Below are 25,317 nucleotides of genomic sequence, written 5' to 3'. Positions count from 1 at the left end.
TACAGATTCTCAGTAAGTACCTAGAAGGGTAAAGAGAAAATTATTCCTCTTCTCCTATGTGCTGAAAGCCTCACTGCCAGCAAGTTCAGTTTGAACCCAGCCAGCCACTTTCCTCCAGGTGCCCTGGGAGGCAGGACCAGGTGGCGTTCCCACCAGTCACACACTGCCCAGGAGAACCCCACGTCATGATAATCTGGACCTAATGTGTTATTTGCCAGAAGTAGCAATTCAAATTGTTTATACCAGTTTCCTCATCTCTGCAGGCAAATAGCAAGTCTGTACACAGTCGGTGGGCATGTCTTCATACCGCTGTCAAAGTAGGAGAATGGAGGAGTTGACATAAAAACTAAAAGGAGAAAGGAGACTGGAAAAGTGAACATCTGAAAGGAGGGACAATAATCCGAATAGAGAAAGGACTCCTTTGCTGTGAAGCTGCACGGGCAGAAGGTAGGACAGGGTAAGGGTGGGGAGGATGCCAGGCCGATCTAAACAGTAAGTGTCACAGGGTAGGGGCCTTAAGAAACTGGGGAGAGTCGCGTGATTTGATCAGCATGCAGGGACTGCAACAGAGCGCAGTGGGAAGAGGCTGACAGCTGCCCCTGGCTCTTCAGCTGCTCTCCTTCCTACAAAGCCCACTAGGCTGCCTGTGCAGGGAACACCTGACCTCTGGGCTGGAGAGGAGCCACGCTTGGAGCAGTCACTGTGGAGAAAAGCAACTGACCCTGGGAGGAGAGCCCAGCTCACAGCCAGAAGGTTCTAAATCTTGCTGTAGCCGCAGCACAGGTGCCATACAGCAAAAAGGAAAGCAATTAAACAGTTAATAATCTGTGGGTCAGAATGAAGGAAAAATACACAATCCAGACATTAAAATTTGTTTTAATTTATATAAATAAAAGGAAACGCTCTACTTAAATAATGATTCATCTGGGTCTTCTTGTATAATACAAAGTTCTTCCATGGGAGTCTGATGATTTTGAGGCCAGCAACTCTTCTCACATGTGTAAATTAGAATTGTTCCAAATTCTACAGAAAGACCTGAAAGATACAACATATTCAGGAGTCTAACAGAGAAAGTGTTAGGAGATATAATCAATATTTGAAGGTTTCCTTAGTGGAAAGAGCCCAGAGTCTGGAGTAAGACTACCTGAGTTAAAATCCCAGCTCCACCACCCGACCAAGGGACTTCACTGCTCTGTGATAATGACTGTATTTATCATGGTAAGATTACTGTGAGGAGGATTAAATAAACTAGCACAGGTAAGATACTTAGAACAGAGCCTGACATATCTTAAGTGCTCATTGTAAAACAAAGAGGTTAAGCAATGAGAAGATAATAGAAGGAAGGAGAAAGATGATGCAGTATCAAGGTAGCTTGTGTTGCTACAGGAGTGATTTTACCTGATAAGCTGAAAAAATAATTAGGAAAAGCAAAACCAGTGCTCACTAACTTTTGGTCACACTCTTTCCCACAGTAATGGGGACCACTGATGATGAAAAGCAGACTTAACAGGAAAATATACTTTTAAGTCTTTATTACAACTGTCTAGGATACTGGAAATCATTTAAAAATATATCATGGGGTGGTAGAGGCTGCCTGGTGGCTCAGTTGGTTAAGCATCTGACTTGACATCAACTCAGGTCTTGATTTCAGGGTGGTAAGTTCAAACCCCCTGTTGGGCTTGATGCTGGGGGTGGAGCCTACTTAAAAAAAATTGAGGGGACGCCTGATGGCTCTCAGTCGGTTAAGTGTTCATCTCTTGATCTTGGCCCAGGTCATGAACTCAGGGTCCTGAGATTGAGCCCTGCATTGGGCTCCATGCTCAGCGTGGAATCTGCTTGAGATTCTCTCCCTCTCCCACTGCCCCTTCCCCTGCTCTCTCTCAAATAAATAAAATCCTTAAAAAAAAAAAAATGTCATGGGGCTCTTGGCTGGCTCACTCAGTAAATTTAGCATATGACTCTTGATCTCGGGATTGTGAGTTTGTGACCCACATTGGGTACAGAAATTAAACAAATACACTTTAAATAAATAAATGAATGAATAAATAAATGCCACGCTAATAGAACACAACACTATCTTCAAGCGCGCGCGCGCGCGCACACACACACACACACACACACACACACACACACAATCCTAAGAGCTGAGAAGAATAACACCAAGAAAACAGGATCAACAAGAACTCCTACTGATACCAGAATAGGAAAACTAGAGTCAATAGGAGAAGTTGGACAACAGGTTTGGAGCAACAGAGGAAAAAACACCTTGAAAGGAAAATGCAGGCAGGTATAATGGAAAAAAAAGCATCAAAAATAGAAGCAACAAGGCCAAAATAGAGCTGACCTGGGAGGAATCACCTGGCAAATCTGAGGTAATTTCCAACCAGAATGTGCAACGTGCAGTTTGCCAATGATCAGAAGGCTGGGGTCTTGGAACTGGTAGTCACCAGGGTAGGAAAGGAGAAGAGGCAAGGAATCAGAACAAGATACCAAAGAGCAGAGTACTGTACATGAAGCCTGAGCCCAGGAACCTAGCACAGCAGAAGGGCGAGGAAGGGGCAGGAGAAAGAGGAAACTATATATATATATAGGTCAAGGGATCCCTGGGTGGTGCAGTGGTTTGGTGCCTGCCTTTGGCCCAGGGCGCGATCCTGGAGACCCGGGATCGAATCCCACGTCGGGGTCCCGGTGCATGGGGCCTGCTTCTCCCTCTGCCTATGTCTCTGCCTCTCTCTCTCTCTGTGACTATCATAAATAAATAAAAATTAAAAAAAAAAGATATAGGTCAAAGCAGCCCCATTACAAATCTAATGAAAAACAGGGATGTTTGGGTGGCTCAGTGGTTAAGCGTCTGCCTTTGTTTGGTTCAGGTCATGACCCTGGAGTCCTAGGATCGAGTCCCACATCGGGCTCCCTGCATGAAGCCTGTGTCTCCCTCTGCCTGTGTCTCTGCCTCTCTCTCTCTCTCTCTCTTTCTCTGTCTCTCATGAATAAATAAATAAAATCAAAAAAGAAAAGAAAAACACCAGAAGCCACAAGGAACGCAAAAGACAGGTGAAACCTCATTACAAGTAGAAAGGAAAGGCTTGAGAGAATCTCAGCAAATGCAGAAGGAAAGAGGAAAGATGTGAGCACAAGAGAGGAAAAAGGTGACCAACACAACTGCTACTGCTTCAGTAGAAAAGCTACAAATGCAACAGAAAAAATATTCAGAAAATTAAAAAAGAAAAAAAAGAAGTTTACAAAAGAAAAGAAAAATTAAATGCAGGTCCGAAAATCCACTGTGTCCCTGGATGAAAGAATTATGGAACATTACAATAGCACGCCATGTTAGTTCAAGTGACTGGACCTCACAAATAAAGAAAAATCTACAGGTGCTAGCACAAATGTTAGTGGGAGGGAAATCAGGCCAACCTCAGACTTCACTCAATGCCAAAGGTATCAATATAAAAGATCTTAGGGATTTGGAGAAAAATGTACTTCCCCATGAGACGGGGGCTCTGGGCAATAACAAGAGAACCAGAGGGGCTCTCACTGTGAGGGGACCATAGCATCAGGTCTACCTACCATCATTCGGAAGAAAGAAAGTGCGACCTCAAGATTTCATACTGGGTTGTCCTTCAGTTCAGAGGCAGACATTCAGAAGTAAGAATAAGCCTTATAAGCCCTCCTTGAGGCGATATATCACTTGACAGACTGTAGCTACCAGAGAAAAATCAAAATAAAAGATTCAGGAATGGAAAAGCTCACAGAAAAGAATAGTGTGAGGACACGAACCATTTAAACATAGAACAAAAGCTTATCCGCTATGACAATCATGGTGACAGAGTATAGACTTACAGACCTCAATGAAGTAAAAATAATACTAAAATGGGGCACCCAGCTGGTTTAGTTGGGGCAGCATGGGACTCCTGATCTCGGGATTATAAATTCAAGCTCCATGATGGGTGCAGAGATTAGTTTAAGAAATTAAAAAACCTTAAAGAAAGTACTAAAATATTTGGAGGTGGAACAAGGCATAAATTTCCTTACTTACAGTAAAGAGCCAAGTACATAGAATCTAAAATTGAAAAATGGAATGAATATAATTCTCCTAGTACCTCCTTAGAAACTAAGTAAAAAGAATCCATTCCAGCATCCCATTTTTCTAGCCATCTATCTAAACTTTTTATCTGTATTAATGTCAAGAATGATGACTAAACTTATGTTGAAAAATGCTGTAATAGTGATTTCCAAAGTTCACCAGACATTTACCAAAAAACTCCAACATAATATTCGAGGATCAGAGAAATTGCAGAAGGGATGTCTGGATTCAGTCAGTGGAGCACACAACTCTTGGTCTTGGGGCTATAGGTTTAAGTCCCATATTGGGTATACAGATTACTTAAAAATAAACTATTTTTAAAAATTGCAAAAAATAGACAATGTAGGTAATAAGTGAAAACTAAAAAAAACAAACCACTTCTTTTTTGGGGACTTGAACTCATGACCCTGAGATCAAAACCTGAGCTAAGATGAAGAGTAGGATACTTGACTGACTGAGCCACCCAGGTGCCCCTGGACCACTTCTTAAAGATATGAAAGAAATCATAAAACAAAACAAAACACAACAAAAAGGTGGAATGAAAAAGTTTCAGAGAACAAGGAAGAGCTTTTGAAAAATAAAAATTGAACAGCCAAACTAAATTCAAAAGAAGGGTTAGAAGATAAAACTAACAAAGATGTAATGTTAAACAGAAGCACTCAGGCCCAAAAGTCACACACCATAGGATTCCATTTGGGTGAAGTTCCAGGACAGGCAAAAATCCTAAGAGAACAGTAGAGACTGATAACCTCAGAGAGGGAAGCAGACCCAAGGGGCTTTCTGGGACACTGCAAACACTCTCTATCTTGTTCTGGAAGATGATTACAGGAGTGTATTTACGTAAAAAAAAAAAAAATTTTTTTATGTAAAAATTAATCAAGCTGTAGGCTTAAGACTGGATACTTTACTGTGTGCCCTTTTTTTTTTTTTTAATTTTTTTATTTATTTATGATAGTCAGAGAGAGAGAGAGAGAGGCAGAGACACAGGCGGAGGGAGAAGCAGGCTCCATGCACCAGGAGCCTGATGTGGGATTCGATCCCGGGTCTCCAGGATCGCGCCCTGGGCCAAAGGCAGGCGCCAAACCGCTGCGCCACCCAGGGATCCCTTTTTTTTTTTTTTTTAAAGTAAATGGGGGCACCTGGGTGGCTCAGTGTTTGAGCGTCTGCCTTTGGCTCAGGTCGTGATTCCAGGGTGCTGGGATCGAGTCCTGCACTGGGCTCCCTGCACGGAGCCTGCTTCTCCCTCTGCCTATATCTCTCCCTCTCTTTCTGTGTGTCTCATAAATAAATAGGTAAAATCTTAAAAAAAAAAAAAAAAGGAAAAAAAAGGAAGCAAATGGTAAGAATTTCCTGAATATGAAACCAAAGCACAGGTAACAGAAGTGAAAATAGACAAAATGGAATATATCAAAATTAAAAACTTAGATGAACCAAGTGATACAATTAACAGTGAAAAGGCAACCTACAAAATAGAAGAAAACATTTGCAAATCACATCTGATAAGGGGTTCATATCCAGAATATAAAAAGAACTTTTACAGCTCAACAACAAAAAGTCAAATAACCTGACTACAAAATGAACAGTAAGACTTGAGTAGACATTTCTCCTAAAATGATATGTAAATGGCTAACAAGCAATTCATATGAAAAGGTGCTCAACATCATTAATCATTAGGGAAATGCAAACTGTAACCAAAATAGATACATCACATCCATTAGGATGCTTACTATAAAAAAACAAAACAAAACAAAAACAGAGAACAAGTGTTGGTGAGGATGTGGAGAAACTGGAATTCTTGTATACTGTTGACTAGAAATATAAAATGCCGCAGTCACTATGGAAAATGTTATAGTGGTTCCTCAAAGAATTAAAAATAAAATGACCATATGATCTAGCAATTCTGTTTCTGGTATATATATATATATATATATCCAAAAGAACTGAAAACAGGATCTTGAAGAGATATTTGCCATATGCATAGCAACAATATTCACAATAGCCAAGAAGCAGCAACCCAAGTGTTCAACAAATGAACAGATGAACGAAATGTGGTAGATCCATATGAAAGACTATTATTCAGCTTTAAAAAGGAAGGAAATTCTAACACATAATACAACATGGATGAACCTCAAAGACATTAGGCTAAGTGATATACGGCAGTCTCAGTGGGTAAATTCTATGATTCCATTTATATGAGGTATCTAAAGTAGCCAAATTCATAGAAACAGAAGGTAGAATGGTGGTTGCCAAGGGCTGAGGAAAGGGGGAAATGGGGAGTTACCACTTACAGAGTTTCAGTTTTGCAAAAGAAAAAGTTCTTAGAGACTGGCTACACAACAATGTGAATAAACTTAACATTACTAAGTTGCCTAGTAATAAATGATTAAGATGTTAAATTTTATGTTATATATTTTTTGACCACAACTAAAAAGATGAATAAAGAACAAAGTTGAAGAAAATTCCTAGCAAGTGAGGCAAAAATCAGAACAAAAGAGAACAGAATCAAAACAGAAGTTCCCATAAAGGCACAACAAGAAAAATGGAAGAAAATCATCCTAGTAGTTGAAGGACAGGAGTTTCTGAACTGAAAACACCACCTACTAAGTACTTAGCACAATATACACAATTTCAGAATAACAAAGAGAAAGTGAAGATTTTAAAAGCAAGGAGGAACCTGGAAGCAAGGAGGTTCTCATTCAAAGGACTACCAGTCGGAACGTGACTGCTTTCTATAGCAACACAGGATGCTAAAAGAATGAGGTAATATGGGGCATCTGGTGGGCTCCGTAGGAGCAGCATGCAAGTTTGGATCCTGGGGTTGTAAGTTCAAGCCTCACATTGGGTGTAGAGTAGTTTAAAAAAAAAAAAAAAAAAAAAGAATGAGGTGAAATCTTTAAAATTCTGAAAAAAAAAAAAAAACTATTAATGGCTTAGGATCCCATATCTGACTATATTATGAACATAAAGATAGAATAAATATATTTTAAGACCCATAGGATACTTTAATTATCTATCTCCCATGATCCATTCTCAGGAAACTACTAGAGGAAGTGCTATATCAAAACTGAAAGGACAAACTGAGAAAAGAGGAAGATAAGAGTCCTAGGAAACAGGGGGACTCACTTGGCAGGGGGCCAAAGAGATACCAACATAAAGGCAGAAGGTGACCCAGGATGACAGCAATGCTAGCGGTGTGGGTCTAGAGCTCAGACTAGTTCAGGAGAACCAGGCACACAGGAGACGTCTTCAGGGAAATAAACATGGAGCCAGGTCGTTCAATTGTGAGGAAAATAATATTGAGAACCTTCAGGAGGGTGTGAGAACTGGCCATAAGAATCAAACAGGTAAAAAAAAAAAAAAAAAAAAAAAGAATCAAACAGGTAGGGATCCCTGGGTGGCACAGCGGTTTAGCGCCTGCCTTTGGCCCAGGGCGGGATCCTGGAGACCCGGGATCGAATCCCACGTCAGGCTCCCGGTGCATGGGGCCTGCTTCTCCCTCTGCCTGTGTCTCTGCCTCTCTCTCTCTCTCTCTTTGACCATCATAAATTAAAAAAAAAAAAAAAAAAAGAATCAAACAGGTAGGGATCCCTGGGTGGCTCAGTGGCTGAGTGTCTCGTCTGCCTTGGGCCCAGGGCATGATCCTGGAGACCTGGGATCGAGTCCCACATCGGGGTCCCTGCGAGGAGCCTGCTTCTCCCTCTGCCTGTGTCTCTGCCTCTCTCTGTGTCTCTCATGAATAAATAAAATCTTAAAAAAAAACAAAAAACACAAAGCACAAGCCTATTAAGCAGACAAAAGAATACACCAAGATACAATTTCTTTTTGCATGTGTCAGAGAAATTTGCTAAAAACTTCATATCCTCTATTTTTTTTTAAGATTTTTTTTTAACTTGTTAATGAGAGACAGAGAGAGAGAGAGACAGAGAGGGAGGCAGAGACATAGGCAGAGGGAGAAGCAAGCTCCATGCAGGGAGCCCAACATGGGACTCGATCCCAGGACCGCGGGACCATGCCCTGGGCCGAAGGCAGATCAACCGCTGAGCCACCCAGGAGTCCCTTTTTTTTTTTTTAATGTAAACTTTGCACCCAATGTGGGTCTCAAACTCACAACCCTCAGAGTAACAGTAACATTCTCTACTGACTGAGCCACTCAAGTGCCCCTAAAAAGTTTATACCCTTTGGTAAAAAGATTCTACTTCTAAGATTCAACACTGAAGAAATACTCAAAATTACAAAAAAGACTTTATAGAAAGGGTACTAATTGTCATTTATGCTAAAGAAAAATTTAAAAAGAAACAGTTGAAATGTATAAACTTTGGAAATCGCTAGATAAAATGGAAATTCCACTGGACAAAGTATTCAATGACGCTGGAAATTCTGTGAACAAGTATAAGAACAAGAACAATTTTATCCGACTTTTATCTCTATGTGTATAGAAACAAGAAGAGAAAATAATGGGTATCAGCAGCAATAATCTCTGGGTAACTGGATTTCTGAAGTAAGCATTACACATACACTTTAAAAAATATTTTTAAAGGGGTGCCTGGGTGGCTCAGTCAGTTGGGTGTCTGCCTTTCGCTTGGAGTCTGGGATTGAGGCCCACGTCGGACTCCCCACTCAGTGGGGAGTCTACTTCTCCAGCTCCCTCTGCCCCTCCCCCGTTCCTACACTTGTATGCTTGTGTGTGCTCTTTCAAATAAATAAAATCTTAAAAAGAATAATATATTTTGACTATAATATGCTATGAAAAAAAATTTTTTAAGTAAGTAAACTTTACCCCCAATGGGGGCTTAACTCATAATCCTGAGATCAAGAATCACACGATCCACCAAACTAGCCAGGCAGGGACCCCTGCTATAAAAATAACTTTAAGGCTAAAAAATAGCTTGCTTGCTTGCTTGCTTGATTTACTGATTTAAGATTTTTATTTATTTATTCATGAGAGACACAGAGACAGAGAGAGAGGCAGAGACACAGGCAGAGGGAGAAGCTCCTTGCATGGAGCCTGACATGGGACTCGATCTCAGGTCTCCAGGATAACGCCCTGGGCTGAAGGCTGCGCTAAACCGCTGAGCCACCTGGGCTGCCCAATAGCTAAGCTTTAAACCAATCAAATGGTATCCAAGATTGTTATGATTGATTGGATTATAAATTTCCCCAATTTTCTGTAATATGCTTATATTTGATAAGTAAACAGAAACAAAATGAGAGCCTTTCCTTTTAAAATAATTCCATTGGGATCCCTGGGTGGCTCAGCGGTTTAGTGCCTGCCTTTGGCCCAGGGTGTGATCCAGGAGTCCTGGGATCGAGTCCCACATTGGGCTCCCTGCATGGAGCCTGCTTCTCCCTCCGCCTGTGTCTCTGCCTCTCTTTCTCCGTGTCTCTCATGAATAAACAAACAAACAAACAAACAAATAAATAAACAAACAAATAAATAAATCCTTTTAAAAAAATAAAATAATTCCATTACTGGTGCAATAGGTCCACAAATTCAAATTTAAAAAGGGCTTATTACCTAAATTAGTGCTTCTGAGCATGCTGACCAGTGCTGGCATAAGCTGAAACTCAAATGTCCTTCGGCCTCCACAGTGGCTGCAGGCTGGGAGCTGAGTGACTTCTGATGGAGGGCAGGTCAGAAAAAGTGGTTCTCCACTCCAGGAATACCTAGGGCAAGGAAACAAAGAACCCTAAAGGACCACATACAAATCACATTCCAACACCAGAGGCCATGCTTTGCAAACTTTGTTTCCTTCTTACAGAGTACCAGGAGTAAAACCAGAGAGCAAAGAAAATCCAAAGGCCCAAAATCTAGTAGCAAGCCTGTAGAGCTCAGCTGAAGTCTTGATATCAGCTCAGCTGAAGATATCTGAAGTCTTGTCAATGTTTGATTCAAAGTCTGGATGAAGGGACACCTGGGTGGCTCAGCAGCTGAGCATCTGCCTTTGGCTCAGGGCCTGATCCAGGGTATGGGGATCAAGTCCTGTTTTAGGCTCCCTGCAAAGAGCCTGCTTCTCCCTCTGTGTCTCTGCCTCTCTCTCGAATAAATAAAGAAAATCTTAAAAAAAAAAAAGTCTGGATGAACGTACTAAAGCCAATGCTGAACTGAATCTAACTAAAATTGCAACAAAATCCAGACTCAGCTCAATCACAGAGTAAGTTCATTACTAGCCTTACAGAAGAAGGGGCATACCCTTCTAAGGAGTAAATATTTACTTCAGTATCTACTGTTCTTCAACATACCATCTCTGGTAAACAATAAAAGAAACAAAATACAGGCGCGCCTGGGTGGCTCAGTCGGTTAAGTGTCTGCCTTCAGCTCAAGTCATGATCCCAGGGTACCAGAAATGAGTCCTGCATCAGGCTCTCTGCTGGGAGTCTGCTTGTCTCTCTGCCCCTCCTCCTGAAGTTGCTTTCTCTCTCAAATAAATAAATAAATAAATAAATAAATAAATAAATAAATAAATAAATAAAATCTTTTAAAAATACCCACAGATAAGATAATGGAGGTTATCAGAAAAAGACTAAAATATCAGTGGAGGGAGAATAAAACAAACAAAAAAGTAACAGAATATCAATGATAAACATATAACAATCAAGCAGAAAAGGTGGACGTGCATAAACAGACCAGGAAGTTAGCACAGAAATAGAAACTAAAAGATCAAAAGAGAAATGCTAAAAACAAATAATGCTGTAGCAAAATAAAGAACTTCAGTCAATAAAAGTTAACAGTAGGTAGGAAACAACAACAAAAATCTGTGAATCTGGGCAGCCCCAGTGGCTCAGGGGTTTAGCACCGCCTTCGGCCCGGGGCAGGATCCTGGAGATCCAGGATCGAGTCCCATGTCAGGCTCCATGCAGGCTGGGAGCAAAGGCTGCTCCCTTTGCCTGTGTCTCTGCCTCTCTCTCTGTCTCTGTGTCTCTCATGAATAAATAAATAAAAATCTAAATAAATAAATAAATAAATAAATAAATTGAAGCTATTTTTTATCCTTAAAATTATTTTTATAGCAGGAGTCCCTGCCTGGCTAGTTCGGTGGATCATGTGATTCTTGATCTCAGGATTATGAGTTAAGCCCCCATTGGGGGTAAAGTTTAATAATTTTTTTCATTGGCAAGTTCATAAAGTAGCAAACAACTGTGCATAAAATACAGTAAATCAAAGATGCACATTATAATCACTTGAGCAAACACTTTTTATGGCAACAAAAAAGACATAAAATCATCAACTAAAAATATTCAATTCACTGAAAAAGAAGGTTAAAGGAAAAGAGGGACAAGAAAACTAAAAAGGAAAAATCCAATACCAGGATGATAAAATTAACCCACCACTACCAATAATTACATTAAATGGGCTCAAGAGACACTGCAAAAAGCAGTCTGGATAAAATAAAGGCAAGATATATATATATATATATATATATATATATATATATATATATATATATATATGCGCTCTTTAAAAAGTATACTTTAAATATTTTTTTTATTTTTTATTTTTTATTTATGATAGTCACACACAGAGAGAGAGAGGCAGAGACACAGGCAGAGGGAGAAGCAGGCTCCATGCACCGGGAGCCCGACGTGGGATTCGATCCCGGGTCTCCAGGATCGCGCCCTGGGCCAAAGGCAGGCGCCAAACCACTGCGCCACCCAGAGATCCCCTAAAAAGTACACTTTAGATATTACCTCACACCCATTAGAATGGCGATTATCCAAAAGACAAGAAATAACAAATATTGGCAAAGGTGTAAAGAAAAGGGAACCCTTGTGTACTGTTTGTGGGAATGTAAATTGGTGTAGCCACTACAAAAAAACAGTATGGGGATCCCTGGGTGGTTCAGCGGTTTAGCGCCTGCCTTTGGCCTGGGGCGCGATCCTGGAGTCCCTGGATCGAGCCCCATGTCGGGCTCCCAGCATGGAGCCTGCTTCTCCCTCTGCCTGTGTCTCTGCCCCTCTCCCCCATGTCTATCGTGAATAAATAAATAAAATCTTAAAAAAAAAAACCCCAAAAAACAGTATGGAGGTTCCTCAAAAACTTGGGAACAGAATTACCATATGATCCAGCAATCTCATTTCTGGGTATTTACTCAAAGGAGACAAAAACACTAACTCAAAAAAGATACCTACCCTCATGTTCACTGCAGCATTATTTACAATAGCAAAGACACGTAAGTAACCCATGTCCCATCGACAGATAAATGGATAAAGTGTACTGTGCATGTACGTGTGTTATATGTGTGTGTATGCATATATACAGAATATACATAAACAACAGAACACTCAGCCATAAAGAAGGAAGTCTTGACATTTACAACAGCAGGGATGGGATTCAAGGGCATGATGCTAAGTGAAGTAAGTCAGAGAAAGACTGTGAAATTACTTACATGCAGGACCTAAAAAAGCCAAAAACCAAACCAAACTCATAGAGAAAAAATTGGTGGTTCCCAGAGGCAAGGATCAGGGGTGGGAGAAATAAGTGAACTGTTTTTTTTCTTTTTTAGTTTAAATAAATCAAATAATTTATCAAAAAATCCCAAACAAACCCACTTTATATTTAAAGGAAGAGTATAAAAATCAACCATACAAAAACTAAACAAAAGAAAGCTAGTGTGGCTATACTGACATCAGATCAAATACACTCCAAGGAAGGAGTATCATCAGAAATAAATAGGAACATTTATTTATAACAGGATCGATTCTTCAGATAAATATAATAATCCTGCACATGCATACAACTTAAAACAGTACTAAAATGCATGAGACAAACTTTAAGAAGGAGAAAAAGACATATCTATAATCATAGTTGAAGGTTTTAACACTCTTTTAATTTTAATTTTTTTTAAAGATTATTTTTTATTTATTCATGAGAGACACAGAGTGAAAGAGGCAGAGACACAGGCAGAGGGAGAAGCAGGCTCCCTGCAGGCAGCCCCATGTGGGACTCAATCCTGAATCACGAGATCATGCCCTGAGCTGAAGGTAGACGCTCAACCACTGAGCCACCCAGGTGTCTCAACAGCCCTCTTCTTTAAAGATTTTATTTGAGCGAGACAAAGAAAGTACATGCATACACATGAGAACACACAAGCAGAGGGGAGGGGCAGAGGGAGAGAGAGAAGCAGACTCCTCGCTGAGCGGAGAGCCCGATGCATGGCTCTGTCCCAGGACACTGGGATCATAAGGCAGATGCTTAACTGACTGAGCCACCCAGATACCCAACACTCCCCTCTCAGTAAATGATAAGCAAGACAAAAGTGATCAGTAATAGAAACTGGTGTTGCCACAACTGGATATTCATACAAAAAAAAACCTCAACCCTCATATATTATATACAAAAATTAACTCAAAATGGATCACAGACCTAAATGTAAGAACTAAAACAGAACTCCTATAAGAAAACACAGGAAATCAAATGCACCAAATTCTGTTACCTTTGGTTAGATAGAAATTTCTGAGGAAATTAAAAGTTGAATTACCAAATAAAAAAAAAAACTGTTCAGTTGGACTTGATCAAAATGTAAAACATCTCTTCAAAAGACCCTATTAATAAATGAAAGGCAGGGAAGCCTGGGTGGTTCAGTTGGCTAAGTATCTAACTTCACCTCAGGTCAGGATTTCAGGGTCCTGGGATTGATTCCCATGCCAGGCTCCATGCTCAGTGGGGAGTCAGCCTGGCCCTCTACCTCTTACCCTGTGATCATGTGCTCTTTCTCTAATAAATAAAATCTTTAAAAAATAATAAAAATTGGGGCGCCTGGGGGTGGCTCAGTGGTTGAGCACCTGTCTGTGGCTCAGGTTGTGATCCCAGGGTTCTGGGACTGAGTCCTGCATTGGGCTCCCTGCAGGAAGCCTGCTTCTTCCTCTGCCCATCTCCATGTCTCTCATGAATAAATAAATAAAATCTTAAAAAAAAAAAATCAAAATAAAATAAATAAAAGGCAAGCCACAGACAGGGAGAAAATATGGGAAAAGCATAGATCCCAAAAAGGACCCATATCCTTGGGGCACCAGAGTGCTTTAGTTAGTTGGGACTCCAATTCTTGATTTTGGCTCAGGTCATGATCTCATGATCATAGGATCAAGTCCAGCACTGGGCTCCCTGCTCAGCAAGGAGTCTACTTGTCTCTCTCTCTCTGTTCCTCCCCCCGCTCATGCTCTTTCTCTCTCTCAAATAAATAATAAATAAAATCTTAAAAATAAAATAAGAACTTATATCCTGAACATATAAAGAATTCCTCTTAGTAACAAAAGATAAACAGCCTAATAAAAATGTGGGCAAGATTTGAACAGACACACTCACAAAGATGACAGATATAGATGGAAAACAAGCACTTGAAAAGATGTTCGTCATCACTAGTCATTAGAGAAACACAAACTAAGACCACAAGGAAATATTGCTACTCCACATCTTCTAGAATGGCTAAAATTAAACACTGTATCCTGTACTGCCAAAGGCGCAGAGGAACTAGAACTCTTACACACTACTGAAGTGAATATTTTTTGTTTAAAGACTTATTTATTTATTCATGAGAGACACAGAGACAGAGAGAGAGGCAGAGACCAGGTAGAGGGAGAAGCAGGCTCTTCACAGGGAGCCTGATGTGGGACTTGATACCGAATCCCGGGATCACGACCTGAGCCGGAGGCAGCCACCCAATGGCTGAACCACACAGGTGTCCCTACTGAAGTGAATGTTACCAGTACAGCCACTTTGAAAACCAGTTTGGCTGTTTCTAAGAAGTTAAACACATACATATCGTAAGATCTAACCATTTCGATCCCAGATATTTACCCAGGAGAAATGAAAGCATATGCCCATACAAAGATTTATATACACTAATGTATATAGCAGCTTTATTTATAATAACCCAAACACCCATCAACACGTGCACGGATAAACACGTGAATGGATAAACTCGTGGTATATTTATACAACGGAATATTACACAGCAGTAAAAACCAATAAACCACTGACACACACAAGGATGAATCTTGAAATTATACCAAGTGAAAGAGACCAGACGTCCCCCACCAAAACGTATACCCTTTATGATTTCATTTATAGAAATTTGTAAAAAAATAACTAAGGTATAATGACAAGAAGGTCCGTGGTTGCCTGGGGATGGGGAAGACACAGGGTGAGAGGATTTACGTATGAGTACAAAGAAACTTCTGAGGCGGGGTCCCTGAACGGCTCAGTTAAGCATACAACTCTTGATTTCAGCTCAGGTCATGATCTCAGGGTTTTGAGATCGAGCTCCACTTCAGGCTCCGTAGTGGATATGGAGCCTGCTTAAGATTGTCTCTCGTCCTCTCCCTCTGACTCTCCCCACCCCACAAAAAAAGAAAAAAAAATTTTTCGGCAAGGTATGTGTGTGTGTGTGTGTGTGTGTGTACAAATAAGTGTGTGAACTAGATGCTCATTACCTTGATTGTGGCAATGGTTTCATGGGTATACGCATATCAAAACTTAAAGTGTACATTTTTAATACGGGCTGTTTACTGTATCTCAACCGCACCTCATCAAAGGCATTTAAAAAAATTTTTTTTTAATTATTTATTTACGATAGTCAGAGAGAGGCAGAGACACAGGCAGAGGGAGAAGCAGGCTCCATGCACCGGGAGCCCGATGTGGGATTCGATCCCGGGTCTCCAGGATCGCGCCCTGAGCCAAAGGCAGGCGCCAAACCGCTGCGCCACCCAGGGATCCCTCATCAAAGGCATTTAAGAATGGATGTACATGGGCAGTCCCGGTGGCTCGGCGGCTAGTGCCGCCTTAGGCCCAGGATGTGATCCTGGAGACTGGGGATCGAGTCCCACGTCAGGCTCCCTGCATGGAGCCTGCTTCTCCCTCTGCCTATGTCTCTGCCTCTCTCTCTCTGGATCTCTTATGAAAAAATAAATAAAATCTTAAAAAAAGAGAAAAAAGAAGATATGCAGATGCCAAATAAGTACATGTAAAAATGCTTAACATTATTAGTTATTAGGAAAATGAAAATTAAAACCACAATGAAATACTACTACCACCTATTAGAATGGTTAAAATTTTTTAAATTGACACTATTTTTAAAACTAGCACCAGGGGGACTCCTGGTTGGCTCAGCAGTTGAGCACCTGCCTTCGGCCCCGGGCAAAATCCTAGAGTCCCAGGATCAAGCCCCGCATCGGGCTCCCTGTGTGGAGCCTGCTTCTCCCTCTGCCTGTTTCTCTGCCCCTCTGTGTGTCTCTCATGAATAAATAAAATCTTTTTTTTTTTTTGTAGTTTTATGGTTTTATTAACACAAATATGACACGCACATAAGCTGTTTATTCATTTTCTTCGCTACGCAGCCTGGCATTGGGATTGGTGATTCTGATGGCCAGCTGGGCAGCTCTTTCCACAATGGCTTTGCAGTTCTTGGAGGATACATTGTGAGCAATCTCTGCACAATAAGATTTGTTGCACATCAGCAGCACTTCAAGCTCCTTGACATTGTGGACTAGGAACTTCCGGAAGCCACTGGGCAGCATGTCCTTTGTTTTCTTGTTGCTCCCGTAACCAATGTTGGGCATCAAGATTTGGCCCCTGAATCTTCTGCGTACCCTATTGTCAATGCCTCTGGGTTTCCGCCAGTTGCGCTTAATTTTGACATATCGGTCTGACTGGTGCCGGATGAACTTCTTGGTCCTCTTTTTAACGAACTTGGGCTTCACCAGAGGTCTGAGGGCAGCCATGATGCCCAGCTATCGATGGCTGCCACCTCCGAATAAATAAAATCTTAAAAAAAAAAAAAAAAAAAAAAGCACTACCACTAGGCTAAGCCTCTTTGCTGTCAATCACTCTTGAACTCAATGTACTTTGCAGATTTGGTTCATATTTCATTTGTTGGAGGAAATTTCCTATTTTATCTCTGAATACTGTTTTTGATCCATTTGCTAGGTTCTCTATTTGGACACCAATTATCCTAATAGTAATGATGTTTTATCAGCCTTCCACAGATATGCTCCTGATTGCTTAGTCTTTTTCTTCTGGACTCACTGGATTATTTCAAGTCTTTTCTCTGTGGCAGTGCTTTGATTTTTAGCTAAGTCTATTATGTTCCTTATATTCCAAATTTATTAGATCTGTAATGCTGTACACAGCAATGCAAGTTTCTTCTGGCATCTCATAGTTATTTTCTCACCTTTGAGCTCTAGGTTGCATCGAATTCATTTTCTTATGAAGTTCTTATCTTGAAGAATCTCCTGGGAATTAGGTGTTCCTGAGAACACTGAACAGCCATGGGTGGCTCAGTGGTTAAGCGTCTGCCTTCGGTCCAGGGCGTGATCCTGGGGTCCCGGGATCGAGTCCCACATTGGGCTCCCTGCATGGAGCCTGCTTCTCTCTCTGCCTATATCTCTGCCTCTCTCTCTCTTTGTGTCTCTCATGAATAAATAAAATCTTAAAAACAAAACAAAACCACACAATTCCTGGGGCACTGGGATGGCAGTCTGTAAAGCCTCCAACTCTTGGTTTTGAGTCAGGTCATGATCTCACGGTCATGAGATCGAGCCTTGCATTAGGCTCAGTGCTCGGCATGGAGTCTGTCTGAGATTCTCTCTCTCTCTCCCTCAGCCCCTCCTGCTCATCCTCTCTCTCCCTAAAGTAAAGAAATAGGGATGCCTGAGTGGTTCAGTTGGTTACATGTTTGCCTTCAGCTCAGGTTATGATCCCAGATCTTGGGATCGAACCTCATGTTGGGCTTCCTGCTCAGTGGGGAGTCTGCTTTTCCCTCTCCCTCTGCTGTTCCCCCTCGCTTGTGCTTGATCACTCTCTCTGTCAAATAAATAAATAAATTCTTTAATAAATTAATCTTTAAAGCACAAACACAAAAAACCCACATAAGTCCTACTCACATGATGTATCCAAATGCATAAAAAATAGGTGAACATAATATATCAAAATCTTAGCCTCTGGGTTTGTGGAATATTACAGGTTTTGGTTTTCCCATTATATTTCCCAGTATTTTCCAAATACCGGATTGCTTTTATAATCAAGAAAACCAATAAAAGAAAATATGCTTTTGGGACGCCTGGGTGACTCAGTGGTTGAGTGTCTGCCTTTAGCTCAGGTTATAATCCTGGGATCGAGTCCTCTCCCTCTGCCTGTGTCTCTGCTTCTGTGTGTCTCTCATGGATAAATAAATAAAATCTTAAAAAAAAATAAAAGAAGAAAATATGCTTTTTATAATGAAGAAAACCAAGAAAAGAAAATATGCCTTTACCTCAAAACCTGCTCCTGACAAGCGGCAATTCTCTTCATGAATTTGTAAAATGTCTTATCTCCACTTTTAATTATGGTCTTCTCATATTTTTCATCACCATCACTAGGAAGACTAAAAAGCAGAAAAACACTTTTGAGTGTCTATATCCAGAGAACTACAATTAGAAGAGCAAACAAGATATTTAAAAACTATCAATTTAAGCAGTGCCTGGGTGGTGCATTTAAATGCCTGACCCTTGGTTTCGACACAAGTCACGGTGTCAGGCTTGTGGGATCAAGTCTTGAATTGGGCTTGAAACAGAGTGTGCTTGCAATTCTCTCTCTCCCTCTGTCCCTTCTCCCTTCTGCCTTGCTTGGTTTAAAATAGATAAACTTTGGGATGCCTGGGTGGCTCAACAGTTGAGCAGACGTCTGCCTTTGGCTCAGGGCATGATCCTGGAGTCCCGGGATGGGGTCCTGCATTGGGCTCCCTGCGTGGAGCCTGCTTCTCCCTCTGCCTCTCTCTCTCTCTCTCTCTCTCTCTGTGTCATGAATAAATAAATAAAATCTTTAAAAAATAATAAAAAATAAATAAAACCATCTGATGAGACAGACAAGGGAGGTATCAACAACCACTCTCATTTCACTGGTGACACCTAAGGTTCTGGGCATGTCTCTGACATCCCAGGCCAGTTTTTGAGCCACAGCCAAGAGACAAGAAAACAAATGGCATTTCTCCAACTTGTCTGAGCTATATCTCTAAAAACAGAAAATAAAGTTAAAGAGATAGTAAACACATGTTCTTCTGTAAAAGTTGTCACCGCTAACTACTTTTACTTTGCTCATCTTCTTGAGGGTACGTAAAAACAGAGCAAAGGGTTTTCAAGCTGACTCAAGGGTGGCTGGTAAGATCCCCTTGTCTGTTTTCCTTTCTCATCCAAGAGGAGCAAAGGAGAAAGGGCCCAGACATACCAGTTCTGCCTGAAAAGGTTTCCCCGAGTACTAGAGTCAAACCAAAGGGTACCTACTGTGGCAGCCTACTGATCAAGTCCCTTCTCAGACTCAGCAGCACACATTCTCACCTTTGAGAAAGCAACTGGTCCATATCCATTCCTTCTTTCTGTTGATATTCCCTCAGAAGGCTATGTGCGTGATCCAGACTGACAAAGTCCCTGTAATCCTCCTCCTCTACAACACAGATGTAATAGGGCAGGAACTGTGGCACCACAGAGGGCAAGGCCATCTCTTCACCAGGAGAAACACGAGGAGCAGCGCCCAAGACAGTGTCCTGCAGGTGGAGATCCTGGAGCTGGGCAGTAAAGTCTCTGTCTTTGGCTCCGATGGAATCATTCCCAAAATCCAAGGTAAGCTGTGGTGGTGGTGCGGCCTCACTGTCACTTCCCCAGTCATCTGCACCTTCGCACCAATCCTCAGCTGCAAGGCCATTTTCCTGTTTCTGGAAGAACATCCAGTGAATGAAGTCCAAGCACACTTGGGTGCTCTCACTTATTCCCTTGGCTAGAGCTACTCATTCCTTCACCTTCCCCAGGGAGCCTTCATACAGCACCTTCCTCCCTTGCACACTCTGATTCACCTTTCTGGACCCCGTGTACTCAACCATGTGGGAGGTAACAAAAATTCCCTTCCCTTTGCAAGGGCAGCGTGGCAAATGTAATACAGTGGTTTCTTCAAACATCTATTCTAAACTCTTTCAGGGGATCCCTGGGTGGCGCAGCGGTTTAGCGCCTGCCTTTGGCCCAGGGCGCGATCCTGGAGACCCGGGATCAAATCCCACGTCGGGCTCCCGGTGCATGGAGCCTGCTTCTCCCTCTGCCTATGTCTCTGCCTCTCTCTCTGTGTGTGTGTGACTATCATAAATAAAATTAAAAAATAAATAAAAAAATAAACTCAGATGTGCTTCACGTATTACAGAAGCTAGCAGGACAGAACTACATTTCCCAGACTCCTTAGCAGCTAGGCCGGCAGATATGATCAACGGCTGGCTAATCAGGTCCACCAGGGAGACAAACTTGAGAAACAATTTTTCTGTTGTGATACAGCAAAAGTCTATAGGTGGGTATCAAGCAAGGATCTGGAACCACAAGATCTGAAAAGGGCAGCTTCCAGTTTACCAGATCACATGTCAACTCTCTGACTGCAGGTGCGGTGGGTGGTGTAACAGCTCTTTGACAGGCCAGTTCACTCTGAGGTGTGGTTCTGAAGGTCATTCCTGGAGTGGCCCCCTCCAACTTTTTTTTAAGATTTATTAATGAGAGAGAGAGAGAGAGAGAGAGAGAGAGGAAAGACAGGCAGAGGGAGAAGCAGGCTCCATGCAGGGAGCCTGACATGGGACTTGATCTGGGGTCTCCAGGATCAGGCTCTGGGCTGAAGGTGGCGCTAAACTGCTGAGCCACCTGGGCTGCCCGGCCCCCTCCAACTTATTCAGTGTCAGTAAAATCCTAATTTGAAGTCTGTCTGGGCTTTAAAAGATCAGTGCTTTTCTATTATCTGCAATGGAACCCTGAGAAATACAGGTACACACCTGTGCCTTCAGCTTTTCATTCCTGGTAACAGTAGCAGGGTAGCAGGCACACGTTAAGAGCTCAGTGTACACAGAAGCCAACATTCACAGCCACAGGGAGACCGAGTTTCATTCTGCAGCTACCAACCTGCCCAACTTTCTAATTCAATAAATTCTGATTCTTTAATTAAATGTTAGACACATGCACACGTATCACAGGAACTAGATTTACTATAACCATGTTTATCTGTCACACACAAGCGCGTACATGTACACATCCACACTTTTTCCCAAGCAGAAACACCAGCGAGTTATGTGCCTCAAGACCTTCAGTATATATAAACTTTTAAGGATTTTATTTATTCATGAGAGAGACAGAGAGAGAGGCAGAGACACGGGCAGAAGGAGAAGCAGGCTCCACGCAGGGAGCCCGACGTGGGACTCGATCCCGGGTCTCCAGCATCATGCCCCGGGCCGAAGGCGGTGCTAAACCGCTGAACCACCAGGGCTGCCCCCTTCAGTATATATTAAAACAAACAAACGAAACCTTAAGGAGGCAGCCCTTCACGGTTCAGAAAAAAAAGTGCAAAACCCATTCCAACGTACCTCCAAGGTCACGGCTTAAGGTCTACGTTAGACAACAGTCTGGAAAACACTCTCAAATCGCAGCAAGTCCTAAGAAGCTAACTGCAACCGGTTTACCTGAGCATCGTGCGCCCCCGTCTCTCGCATCTGCAGGCACTGGGAACGGAACACCTTCCAGCTGCGGGGTGAAAATAAAGGACAGTGAGGCTCCGAGCGGACCACCGGGCCAGCCGGCCGGGCCCCTCCCGGGCGGCCCCCAGCGCGCGGGCTGCCCCGCCTACCTGCGCGCCCCGCCGCCGCCGCCGCCGCACCCGGGCAGGGGGCAGGCGAACACGTGCAGGAGCCGGTGGAACCGGGAGCCTTCCAGCGGGCAGTACACCTGCACGACCAGGGCAAGAGGCTGCCTGCAACGTTCACACGCCGGCCTCGGCGCCGCCACCGCCGGCAACGCGTCCTGAGGGCGAGGGGGCGCGCTCAGCGGGCGGGCGGCTGGGGGCCTCGCCCGCGCCCTCACCCCGGCCCCCGCCCCCGCCCCGCCGCCCCCGCCGCGGCGCCCGCCTCACCGGGAGGCCGCCCAGCTTGCTCGCAGTCCAGGCGCCCGGCCCCGTGGGGCGGCCGCGCACTGCGGCGTCCCGAAGCCCGAGCAGCACGGCCGCCCGAGCAGCCGCCATGCCCACGAGGCCCCCGCGTGCCCCGGCGGACTACGGCAGCCGAGAGGCCGCGCCGCTGTGCGCACGCGCGCCGCCCCCTGCCAGGCGGCCCCGCCCCCTTAGGGTCCTCGGGAGGAGTTAGGGCCCTGAGGCGCGCGGGCGGCCGCTGCGGGCGGGAGCTGCAAACCCCGAGCCCCGGATGCGTGCCTCGGACCGCGCGAGGAAGGAAGGGGGCAGCGTCTGCTGTGACGTAGTCTTGCCGAAAGGCTTTACCCGAAGTGGAATAATGATTTAAAAAAAAAAAAGTTTGATTTTTATAGGTACACGTCAAAATGCTTACTTAGGAAATTATGAAGCAAAAAAAAAAATAAAAATAAAAAATAAAAAAGGAAATTATGGAGCAGGCCATGAGTTGATCACTTGAAATTTGGCATCAAACAGCAGACATCTGGGCAGCCCGGGTGGCTCAGCGGTTTAGCATCGCCTTCAGTCCAGGGCGCGGTCCTGGAGGCCTAGGGTCGAGTCCCGCATCGGGATCCCTGCATGGAGCCTACTCCTCCCTCTGTGTCTCAGTCTCTCTCTCTCTCTCTCTGCATCTCTCATGAATAGATAAATAAAATCTTAAAAAAAAAAATGTAGACCTCTTTTTTTTTTTTTGTAGACATTATACTACTTGACTTATACATGGTTGGAATTTTCTGTAAGGGAACTTCTTTTTTTTTTCTTTTAATGTCGCACAACCTAGGTTTATTTATTTTTTTAAAGATTTGAAAATCTTTAGGCTCCCTGCAGGGAGCCTGACGTGAGACTAGATCCCGGGACTCCAGGATCACGCCCTGGGCTGAAGGCGGCGCCAAACCGCTGAGCCACCAGGCTGCCCCTTTTTTATTTTTTTAAAGATTTTATTTATTGAGCTTTCAAAAAGTTAATTGCTACCACATTCTGGAATTCCAGAGGCAGTAGGACATCATATTTGAAACTACCATTATTGTGGGGTCCTTGGAATAATGTTAACAAAAATGTGCTGGCGTGTGTGAGATTTGAAGCATTCCACTTAATTTTATAGGTTGGACTTCCCGGACAAACTCACACAAATCATCAAGTTGCTAATATTTATTTTTGTAAGTAATCTCTGCTCCTGATGTAGGGCTTGAACTCACAACCCAGAGATCAAGAGTCACGTGTTCCGCTGACTGAGCCAGCTAGTTCTTTCCAGTTTGTGTTGAGCAAGTACAGAATGAAGGTGTTGAAAGCTGTTTTACTCTCACAGTGAAGAGCTGTTCACGATGGTTTATGTACCAACTTAACAGGGCTAGGAGGTGCCTAGATAGCTGGTGAAACGTTATTTCTCAGATTGTCTGTGAGGGTGTTTCCAGAAGAGAATAGCATTTGAATCAGTAGACTGAGAAGGGTGCCTGGTTGGTTCAGTTGGTTAAGCACCTGCCTTCGGCTTGGGTCTTGATCCCAAGGTGCTGGATTGGAGCCTCACATTGGGCTCCCCCCTCCACAGAGAGCCTGTTTCTCCCTCTCCCTCTGCCACTCATGAATAAATAAAATCTTAAAAAATCTTTTTTTTTTTTTTTTTTTTTAAAGAAGATCTGCCCTCACCGGTGTGGATGGGCATGATCCAGTCTGTTGAGGGCTCTAAGAGAACAAAAAGGCAGAGAAGGGGTGAATTCTCTCTTCTTGAGCTGGGATATCCATTTTCTCCTGCCCTCAGATATCAGATCTTGACTCTTAGGCCTTCAGACTTGGGGACTAACACCAGTGGCCTCTGGGTTCTCAAGCTGAACCACCTGTCTCGGTTTTCCTGGTTCTTCAGCTGGTGGTAAACAGTGTATCGTGGACTTCTCAGCCTCCATACTCACATTTGCCAATTCTCCTGATACATCTCGCATGTATCTACATCCTATTGGTTATGTTTCTCTGGAGAACCCTAAATAATACTGTTCCAGAATTTGCAACAAGTGGAAGCCACAAGTGATAGTGGTGGTGATGGGGGGAGCGGAACAAGACAGGGCCAAGGGACGTGTGGCCATCTAATTGACACATGCCAGTTCCTCCTGCATAAGGCAAGACAGGAGACTTGGCAGCTGGCCCAGAGGAGCAGAGATCCCACTCCTAAGAGAGCCTTCACGTGAAGCTCAGCTAGTCTCGGGGGGCTCTGTTACCTAAAATTTTTCTCTCTAGTTTTTTGTGTGCTTGCTCTTTTGTAACAGAAGTGGTGCTTCTGATAGGAAAAGACCTTCACTTTTCATCAGCTACATTAAGAAAGGAGGTGGGTTGGGGTGCGTAGGGGACGCAGTTGGTTAGGCGTACAACTTGGCTTCAGCTCAGGTCATGATATCGAGACCCATGTAGGGCTCTGTGCTCAGCAGTCTTCTTGAATTTCTCTCTCCCTCTCCCTCTGCCCCTCCTGTTCATGTTCTCTCTCTAAAAAAAAATTTTTTTTTAAATGTAGTGAGGAAAGGAGGGGGGGTTACCAGGAGCCTCAACAGAGCCTGACTGTGGAAGAACATCTTTATATCACGTCTGCCAAAGTGAGAAGTGGGCATTTGTTTTTGGAATTCAAACAGAGAAGTGCTAACAATTTCTGAGTATTATCTTAAGCAGACATTTACACCTGTATGGTCACTTTCTGTAATTAGGATATTCCTAATTAGGGTGAAGGCAGCTGTGATGGTGGGGGGGCAGTAGGGCTTTGTGAAAGGGGAGCAGTCTTTCTGTCTAGATTCTGTATCATGATCTAGGGTGTAGATCCTGGGAGCTCAGCCCTCTAGTCTGCTCATCAATTCTGCTCATTGACTTTTTGGAATAAATTTCCCTTTCTGCCAAGTTGGCCAAAAATATTATTTAGGATCTTGAATAGACAATAAGTGGGTGGTCTGTTCAAAATCCTTTTTTTTTTTTTTTTTTTTCAATGTCTCTCTTAGGAAAGAATTACTTGAGCATCTGGCCAGAAAGATGATCACTACCCTTGATCCAGACTGGGTGTTCACCTAAAACAGACATATTCTAATGCAGCTTTTTAGAATTATCCAGTGCATAGAAGTGTACAATTCCTCCAAAGTCACAGGGGTGAGGAGTGGACAAAGGAGAAGGGGTTTGCTTACAGAAGCCAAGTTCCTCTTGTGACTTTGATGGTGCCCCACCTCCCTCCACTCTCTCCTCAAGGGAGCGTCCTGCATTCTGGACCTACTCACCACTTACATTCAAGCCTCAATCAAGGCACATCACTCCTACTGGGCACCTAACT

At 43.1% G+C, this 25,317-nt stretch overlaps 1 protein-coding gene and 1 pseudogene across 2 annotated transcripts; both read right to left on the bottom strand.

Moving 5' to 3' along the window:
* Window positions 1-860: 860 nt before the first annotated feature.
* Window positions 861-22,129, bottom strand: PDCD2L (programmed cell death 2 like). 2 transcript variants are annotated; one of them, XR_012000084.1, is made up of 8 exons: window positions 21,975-22,129; window positions 21,693-21,865; window positions 21,529-21,589; window positions 19,388-19,761; window positions 18,328-18,438; window positions 9,600-9,748; window positions 3,568-3,702; window positions 861-1,035 (listed from the first exon to the last, which is right to left on the bottom strand). XR_012000084.1 is itself a non-coding variant. In XM_072750454.1 (7 exons), exons 1-7 carry the CDS (start codon window positions 22,080-22,082, stop codon window positions 905-907), a joined length of 1,107 nt encoding a protein of 368 aa, XP_072606555.1. In that variant the 5' UTR covers window positions 22,083-22,129; the 3' UTR covers window positions 861-904. The 2 variants fall into 2 exon arrangements, 1 of the variants encoding a protein (XP_072606555.1); XM_072750454.1 differs by lacking the exon at window positions 3,568-3,702.
* On the bottom strand, window positions 16,310-16,863 carry LOC112928434 (large ribosomal subunit protein eL32 pseudogene; annotated as a pseudogene).
* Window positions 22,130-25,317: the final 3,188 nt, after the last annotated feature.

This window comes from Vulpes vulpes, chromosome 1, assembly GCF_048418805.1.
Source record: "Vulpes vulpes isolate BD-2025 chromosome 1, VulVul3, whole genome shotgun sequence".
Lineage (NCBI taxonomy): Eukaryota > Metazoa > Chordata > Mammalia > Carnivora > Canidae > Vulpes > Vulpes vulpes.
Note: the sequence above shows the minus strand (reverse complement) of the source record. Positions and strands in the feature narration are given on the sequence as shown.